This window comes from Psammomys obesus, unplaced genomic scaffold, assembly GCF_907164565.1.
Source record: "Psammomys obesus unplaced genomic scaffold, mPsaObe1.curated_primary_1811, whole genome shotgun sequence".
NCBI classification, from domain to species: Eukaryota; Metazoa; Chordata; class Mammalia; order Rodentia; family Muridae; genus Psammomys; species Psammomys obesus.
This window is the reverse complement of record NW_026592890.1, coordinates 7,287,807-7,297,117: the sequence shown is the minus strand read 5'-3', so window position 1 is coordinate 7,297,117 and position 9,311 is coordinate 7,287,807. Positions and strand designations below refer to the sequence as shown.

General features: G+C 45.7%; 1 protein-coding gene across 1 annotated transcript in view; it reads right to left on the bottom strand.

Moving 5' to 3' along the window:
* Positions 1–1,353: 1,353 nt before the first annotated feature.
* Positions 1,354–9,311, bottom strand: part of Acat2 (acetyl-CoA acetyltransferase 2) — a 14,557-nt gene continuing 6,599 nt past the window's right edge. Inside the window, exons 4-9 of the mRNA XM_055616101.1 lie at positions 8,261–8,378; positions 7,194–7,337; positions 6,242–6,364; positions 5,412–5,566; positions 2,902–3,012; positions 1,354–2,506 (exon numbers count right to left, since the gene is read on the bottom strand). Coding sequence (XP_055472076.1) covers positions 2,336–2,506; positions 2,902–3,012; positions 5,412–5,566; positions 6,242–6,364; positions 7,194–7,337; positions 8,261–8,378 — 822 coding nt within the window. The 3' untranslated portion in view covers positions 1,354–2,335. The remainder of the gene's footprint in view (positions 2,507–2,901; positions 3,013–5,411; positions 5,567–6,241; positions 6,365–7,193; positions 7,338–8,260; positions 8,379–9,311) is intronic.

The window sequence follows — 9,311 nt, the reverse complement described above, 5'->3', positions numbered from 1 at the left end:
GGGTTTGATTCCCAGCAGCCACATGGCAGCTCACAACCACAACCATCTGTAACTCCAGTTCCAGGGAACCCAATGTCCTCTTCTGGCTTCTGTCAGCACCGGGCAGGCAAGTGGTACAGAATACTGGGGGCTGGAGAGATGGCTCATTAGTTAAGATTAAGAGCACTGTCTGCAATTCCAGAGGTCCTGAGTTCATTTCCCATAATGCCTTGTGTCATTTCTTTTGCAGACTTCCTCTGACTGTTCTTCCTAACCCCACTTCCCTCACAGGCTGGCTGTAGGAGTCCCAGTGTGCTGAAAGGATAGCCACTTTAGTTTGCTTCTGCAGCTTCATGCTTTTTCCATTTCATTTTCCCCTTGCTCTGTGGCCACTCTTTAGTCCCGGTTGTGGGCTCACTCAGGCTGCCCCCCCCCCATCCCTGCAGCATCTCCCTGGGAAGCACTTTAGTCATGGTGACTGTTTAACCTAGTTGCCTACAAGCAGACTGGCCCCTCTCTGCTTAAACCTCTAGGATTGGAGTTCAATTCCCAGCATGCAGAGGTTACAACCACCTGCAACCTCTAGTTTCAGGAGCAGCCTTTCCTCCACACGCAGCCCAACCCAACACAGAGATGGCTCAGTGCTTGAGAACTTGCTCTTACAGAGGACCTGGGTTCAGTCCTGGATCTACATGGTGGCAGGTCCAGGAGATAGAATGCTCTCCCCTGGTCTCCAAATGGGTATGTATAAACACGGGAACACACATACTCACATACATAAAATCTTGGCTTGTTTCTGTTAGATCTTTGTATGATTGTATTGCAAGTTCCTGAGGTCCAGGCAGAGCACGCTCCTGAGGTGTAGCCCTGGCCCTGCAGGGAGGCGACTGGCTCTGCGCATTAGTGCCCACCATGCTGGCTGTACTCTTGGACACACTGCACTGACTACAGCTGCCATGGCATCACCTGGGTAGGCATTTTTGCTCCACTCTTCTCTTAGGTTACTGCAGCTGCATTTGGCCCATCCCTGATCAATCGTGTAGGCGTGACACATGGCTTCAATAACTGACTTTTGGAATCTGTATCTCTATGATGGTTTGCTTATGATTTCCATTGCACATGTGACTACCTCCTGGCAGGTTCATCTGAGTTACACACAGCCTTGTTAGAAATGTTCACAAATGAACTGACTGCCCAACCTACCCCCCCCCCCAAAAAAAAAACCTGTATTTTGCTCCTTGAATCCTTGGCTTCTACCTCTCAGTTACATATTGCGAACTATGGCTTTTCTGTTCAAGTTGTCTGTCCTTAATATATCCCTGTGCTTTAGCATTAGTTCTGCTGTCATGATGAAACTCCTTGACAAAAGCAACATAAGAGAGGAAAGTTTATTTGGTTCACAATTCCAGGGTACAGTTCATCATTTTGGGGAAGTCAAAGCAGAAATTTGGAGCAGTTACCATCTCATTCAGTCAAGAGCAGAAAGAAATACATCAAAGCTGCCTGTTGATCAACCCAGAAGTACACCTGTTAGAACTCCTAGTCTTTTACACTAAATAGCTGGAATACCCACCACATCAGTTTGAAAGAGATCATTGAATCCGATTTCCACCATTACCGGATTGGTCTTGATCAATGGGAACCCACAAGACAGCAAGCAAGCAGGGGTGTTTGAAGCAACCATAGTTAAGTAAAGAGTCTGCAACAGAAGCCACAATCCCCATTCTTTGACTGGATCATTTTGGGGCCAGGCATGACAGTGCATGCCTTTAGTCCAAGTACTCAGGAGGCACAGCCAGGTGGATTTCTGGGAGCTCAAAGGCAATGTGACTACAAAACGATTTTCAGGCCACATGGTGAGACCCTGACTCAAAAACAAATAAAAATCAATGATTGGAGAAAATTAGACCCAAAAATCAAAGATGAGAAACATGGAAGTTATGAAAATGCCATTCACAGACAGGTGGTGGTGCCGCATAGCCTTTAATCCCAGCACTCAGGGAGGCAAAGGCAGGGGGATCTCTGTGAGTTCAAGGTCAACCTGGTGTGCAGAGTGAGTTCCAGGACAGCCAAGGCTCCACAGAGAAACTCTGTTCCAAAAAAAGCAAAAGCAAAACAAAACAAAACAACAGAAAGAAAGAAAAAAATGCCATCTACCCTGGAGCCCTTGATGACTGATTGGATTTCCCTTTTATTTATAAGAGTGTCAGGTGCGAGGCCTTGGGTATCTCACATTAAAGTACAGCAAGCTGTGCACCTGGCTTCCTGTCCTCCCTTTGGTCCTCTGAGTTCACATTCTATTTAGTGTCTCACTGATCTGACAAGACCCGAACCAGGGTGGTGTCTGCAGGGCAGATCATCCTCTCTGAACACACATGGCTATCCCCATCCCACCCCCAATGCACAGGGCTGCGACCCCGCGGGTCCCACCCACTCTCTCTAGGCTGTGCAACAAGGTCACCAGAATCCTACAGCCAGATGCTCCCAGAGGGTGGCCCAAGGCAATGGCTCCTCCATCCATGTTGACCTGCAGGGAAGAGGATCTTGGAGTCAGTTCTCTGTGGGCACAGGCTGAAACCCTGGTTTTATCTTTCTATCAGTGCTACTCTAGCAAACCACCCTTTCAAACTTGGCTTTCAGTGTAAAACTTAGGAATAAATAATGCCCGTGTGATGCCTGCTGTCCTTCCTTGTTTCTAGAATGTTCTATTCATTGTGGTGTGAACTAACATAATCAGGTTTTTTTTTTCTTTTTTTTTTTTCTGTGAAAGCAACAAAAAAGTCAACTGAAACTTAACTAGTATTTGTTCATCTCTTGCCAAGATGACCAATCCTGGGAAATTAACTCATTTGTTGTTTTTTTTCACCTTAAACATGGATTATGCAAGCTGGTTGACAAACAGCACAGCGTCATGTTGTTTACCTTCTCAGGGTTTAATCCAAGTTCTTTAGCTATTGCAATAGACACCGCTGCAAAGGCTTCATTGATTTCAAACACATCAACATCATCCAGGGACCAGCCTGCCTTTGCAACCTACAGGAAAGATGAACCGAGTCAAATTCTTTACTACTAATGTAAAAAAAATATATATATATATAAAACATATACATACACACATATATATACATATACACACACACAACACTAAAAATGAAGACAAGACATACATAATACAACCCTCAAAGATACACCTTGTAGGAAACCGCCACTATGAAGCCAGGTGTGCCATGGTTTCTGTGCCTATAAACCAGGGCTGGAGGGGCTACCATCAGCCAGCATGGTGCTACCCCGCCTGGAACCACCGCAGCCTGGACTGTTCCTGTGTGAGCCCTGTGATAAACTTCTCCCTTAGTGACGCTGGCTCCACTCAAAAGATAGATGATGTTCTCTAGGTAGGTGTGGCAACACACACCAGTAATTGCAGCACTTTGAAGCTCAGGCAGGACAGCTGTCTACATTTAAGGCTATAGAGCAAGGCCCAGCCTCAAAACCAAAAGGATGCGCTCTAAATATCCGTTAAGGTAGGAAGCAGGAACTGCCCTGCCTTACGTGCAGGTGACACAGCACGCTGGACTCTGGGCTGGAGAGGTGGCTCAGCTTCAGCTGTCCTCCAGGGGACCCATGTTTGACTCCCACGCTCACATGGTGGCTCCCAATACCGTACCTCCAGGCTAGGGGATCCAACACCCCCATGGCACACAAACGGTTTGCAGAAATATACAGACACAAACACCCATGCATTTAGAAGAAAAAAAAAAAAAAAAACAAAAAACAACCTGACCTGGGGCTGGAGAAACAGCTTAGTAGGCAAAGTACAAGAGTCCTGAGGTCAAGCCCAGAACACAATGTAAAAATAAAAGCATGAGGCTTGCCGGTGCGGCTATGACCACACTGATGGGACAGCTGAGATGCAGAGCTCTGTGGCTGGCCAGCCACCCAGCCTAGGCTACCTGGGAAAATTTCAGACTAGTGTGAGAGACTGTATCAAAAACTGCAGGGGAAGGGTACAGTGGGTTGCCTCAACGAATAAAAACACTTGATGTCAGGCCTTATTCCTGAGTTGTCCACGTCCACAGTAGATGGCAAGAACTGCTCCAAGTTGTCCTCTGACTTCTTCATGTGCACCGAGCTTGCTTACACACACACACACCCTGGACCAGCACAATGTTCTTCAGTTACAGGGTCCTAAAGCGGATGGCAAGGAGGTAATAAACTAAAGATAGGAAAGTTGTGGCCAGGATGTCTTGCACAAGCTATGTCTTTTTTTTTTTTTTTTTTTTTAAGATTTATTTATTTATTTGACATTTATGGGCACTCTATCTATCTATATATATGCCTGGATGCCAGAAAAGGGCTTCAGATCATGTTATGGATGGATTGTGAGCCACCATGTGGTTGCTGGGAATTGAACTCAGGATCTCTGGAAAAGGAGCCAGTATTCCTAACCACTGAGCCATCTCTCCAGCCCAGGCTATGTCTTATACTAAGCAAGCTTACTATGTTATCTATCTTATGTTATATTCAGTTTTAAGTGGAGAAATGGGACAAAGTCAGCAATAAGCTGATCAAACAATGTTACACAAAGGGAAAACCGGGTGTGCCACTTACCAAGCACAAAATGGCCTTAGGACTGATAATTATAGCCTAGTCAGGAGAAAAAAACCAAGCTCCCAGGCAAACGCGCGCACACACACACACACACACACACACACACACACACACACACTCACTCACTAAAGAATAAATGTTTTTTTTTTACATTTTATTTTGTGGATGAGTGTTTTGCCTGTATATATGCGTCCTGGTGCCTGTGGATTTTAGAAGAGGGCCTGAGATCCACTGGAACCAGAGTTACCAATGGTTGTGAGTTGCTATCTGGGTGCTGGGAATCAAACCCAGGTCCTTTGGAAGAGCAGCCAATGCTCTTCACCACTGAGCCATCTCTCCAGTCCTCATATCTGTGGGTTTTTTTGTGTTTAAGATGGAACAATAGCCAATGTGTCCTCTGCCTTCACATAAACCCAAAGACACAAGTACATACACAAATATATGACTCAAATGTCAGGGAGAGAAATAACTTCACTTAAGGCTTGCAAAGACAATAATACAAAAGGCAAATGGCAAGCCTGGGGAAAGTAACAAAAGCAAGGTGTCCTTACACTTCAGAGTGGGAAAGGGAATGGAGAGGTTAAAGAGTGCTTCCTGCAGAGCCATGGTCAGCTGTCCTCAGCGCATCAACAAAGCCAAGGACCAGGTCTGCAAGGATGAGGCAAACAGCTGTGCAGGTACAAACCCGTGGTCTCAGGAGCTGGGAGGAAGAGGCTGAAAGCCCCGGAGTTCAAGGTTGTTCAAGGTCATCCTGAGTTTGAAGGCAGCATGGGCTACTCTGTCACACAAAACAAACAACTTAAAGGCTACACAGTAAGACTCACAGCTTGCTTTATGGCTGGAATCGGTCCTACTCCCATAACGGAAGGCTCCACACCAGCTTGTGACCAGGAGACTATTTGTGCTAAAGGTCTCAGCATTCGACTCTCAGCTTTCGACTTCTGCATGAGAACCACGGCAGCGGCACCATCATTCAATCCTGTAAACAAGTGACCCGGTTTCTACAGTGCTCCTTGACTTCAGGCACAGACCCAGGGCCACCTTTTCCTCCCGAGAGTATTAAGCTGCTGACATCTTAGCAAAACCGTTTGCTGTGATTCATCAGACTAGATAATGTACTTAGAAATTGTCAAGATCAAGCCTAGAATATGATATTGACCATACAATATTACAAGATTCCCCCTCTTCTCTCTTTCTAGACAAGGTCTCTTTAGTCTTGGCTGGCATGGAACTCCCTATGTAGCCCAGGCTGGCCTCAACCTCATAGAGCTCTGGTACAATGCTGGGATAAAGGAGTGCCTCACCATGCCTGGCAACTTCAGAGGTTTTGTTTTCCGAGACAGTGTTTCTTTGTGTAGTACTAGCTATCCTGGATCTGTAGACTATGTTGGCTTGAAACTCGCAGAGTACTAGGATTAAAGGTGTTCACCACCATCGTCTAGACAACCTCAGAGTGTTAATTTTATTCTTTTTACTTGTATGTTTAGTCTAGATGTCAAGAAAGCAAATGATTTCATTAAGTATACATTAACAACTAAGTATACAGGACTAGCAACAATTCCCAGCTTTAGGAATCATTTTGTGTAAAGGAATATTTACTTGCTAGACCTCAAAAGACTTGGTGCTTCCCCCCGATGCCCTTCAGAAATCAAACCTGATGCATTAGCTGGGGTGACTGTCCCCGTTCCATCCGTAAGAAAGTAAGGTTTTAGCTTGCCCATGGCTTCAATGTTACTCCCATGACGAGGAAACTCATCAATCTTCACTTCAGTAACACCTGCAAAGAGTAAGTCCAGTTACTTGGGATGAGTACAGAGAAGGCAGAATGCTGGCACCGGGGACTTCTCAGGAACAAGGGGATTCACACTTGATAGAAAAGTCTATTAACATTTACCCACTTCTATCCAGAAGGAAATTCCTAACTGACCGCATGCAACCCCTGGAGAACCTGTGACACTGTCTCCCTGTGTTTCAAATCCACAGTCTTTTCCAAGGAGAGCAGTAGTTTGTATTGTATGGGGGTGGGTTTGGTCATTGCATTTAGCTGGATGACCCTGAGTGGGTCACAAGTGGAGCCATCCACCTTCTATGAGCTGGACTTGAATGTCAGTTACTGACAAGGGAATTTGTCTGCAGATTCCACTGCAGATCATGGTTAGTAAGCTAACAAGATGTGTCCTCTGCAAATCACATGGGAGCTACTGGAAAGGCTTTATTTGGACCACACAGCAGAGTTGTGTTTTCTGAGAACCATACACTGATACTCACTTCTCACGAAACCCCCAGGATGCACACTGCAGCTCTGGACAATCTGAAGATGACAGCTTCCTGTGTGCCCGTGCAGACAGTATTTTATAGCCAGGTGTGGTGGTACACACCTGTAATCCAACACTCAGCAGGTAGAAGCAGGATGATCACCTGCCACTTGGAGGCCATCCCGGCTACATAGCAAGATCATGTCTCAAAACACAACACATCACCACCTACCCTTCTACCTACACCTTTACTACCCGTAAAGACCAACATTTACGAACAGCCCGACATACCGTCCTTGCGGTGTCACTCATGCAGACAGGCAGAGGATGAACTGTGGTCTCCATACTCACCTTTTCTGGAAGACACCAGCACTGGCACAATCTCCTTGTCAAAGTAGCCAGCTTTCTGCGCATGCTCTGCTCTGTTCTGGGACAGAACTGCAACCTTGTCCTGGGCCTCTCTACTCACTTGCCATTTTTTGGCTACATTTTCAGCTGAGAAGAAAAGGCAAAAACAGCATATTCATGAGCTGGGTTGTGGTGGCTCAAGTGACTCACTTAGGCCTGTTTCCCTTTCTATGTCTGTAAACTTCTAGAAATCTGTATCCAGAGTCACCATTGATGCTTCTGTCTAATTTACTCCCCATCTCCCTTATAAACCTTCTGAGTGAAAGAAGTCCCAGCCTTTTCCTTCTGTGGATGACTCACAGGATAAAGATGGCTACTGGCAAGCATGATGACTTGAGTTTGTCCCCTAGGATGAACATGGCAGAGGGAGAGAACTACAGCAGATTTCTGTTTCTTTTCAAACTTTACCTTTTGTTGCAATAAGACTCAATAGTAAGCCTGTAAAAGTCACTTTTATTCTGTTTCAGTTGTTGTCTCGGAGGCTTACTGGCTCTGTCTGCTAACCTAGGCCTACAATGTTTTCAGCCTCTCAGACATACTGCTTAATAAGCTCTCCCTTTCTTGTTCTTTTTGAGCTCACAGCTGGCTGGTTCAACCCAGCTGTTCTGGCTCAAACTCCTTTCCCGGATAACTTTTTCAATCTGGCACGATAGAGAACTTTAAGGATAAAATGAGTAAGTCACACACATGTGGAAGGCATGACCTCACTTTGCCTGTGTACAAGGTCCAGTCGCCAAAGTCCTATTCTGATCAATGACACAATTATGACAAGCTTTCTGCATCAGGTCAAAAGGAGACCACAAGCCATTTAGGAAAGCCCCATGAAGCACCCAACACCACACACAGTCCAGGATCTCTGGGTGCTACTGTATGCCTCAGCTTCTTGTCCAAAACAGATATGCAACAGTATGGCAGCCAGATGGCCTGCAGACCCAGAGACTCTGCAGTCGGACTCCCTGTCACATGTTTGTGTCAACCTTTTTGAAGCTAGTGTTTCACATCAGCCTTACCTGTGATACCCATATGATAGTTGTGAAATGCATCTGTGAGACCGTCACAGAGTATGCTGTCAGCTAGGGGCACCTCACCCATCCTGACTCCTGTTCTCAGGTGAGCCAAATGAGGGGCCTACAAACAGGAAGGAAGAGGAGATTTAGACCTGGCTGTCACTTGTCCTCTCAGGATCTCCCTAAGTTTCAGAACGGCCTGGCTAGAACTTCCTCCCTCTTTATTATCCATCAAGCCCTTCTCCCCATTACCTGCTCTTCCCAGGTCAGGGCCTGAAACCTCTTGGCATTAGCAAACAATCCCACCTGCCTTCTCTTAGCAATCTATTCCTTTATAACTTACCCATTTCCCTTTCTCTCTCAAACCTATCCATTCTGTGTCTTAATTCCTATGATTCTATTTTTTCCTTCTAGACAGACAAATGTTACCTAAGGGGATGGCATAAAAAGCTAACTCCTATACTTGCTTCTGAAAAATGTTATGTGTGTGAGCCTGTATGAGTTTTCGCGCATCACCCGAGTGCATGCCCAAAGAGACCAGAGGGTTCTGAAGGATCTGGAGCTGGATAACAGGCAGGTGTAAGGCCCAAGGATGCTAGGAACTGAATTTGCGTCTTCTGCAAGAATGGAACAAGCTCTTCACCACTGACCTGCTGCTCTAGCACATTTAGTGTCTATTTGTTAGGAGACATAATAGTCATAGGGAGAACAGTCAGGTTGCAAAATGAACTGACAGAAGGGTTTCTGAGTAGAAGGTATTTCTAACTTCCAGCAATTCAAAAGCAGCCAGAATACAATGGAAATAGTTAATCAAAGCACGATATTATCTGTGAATGAAAATGACATAATTAGGAGCTGGAGAGATGGCTTGGTGGTTAAGCGCTTGTACAGCTCTTGCAGAGTTCTAAGTTTGGTTTCCAGCCAGCTCACAAGGGTCTGATCCTTCAGCTCAGGGAACCTATTACCTCTGGCCTCCAAGGTGTACTTGCAGTTATGTCCACATACCTACACACACACACACACACACACACACACACACACACACACACACACA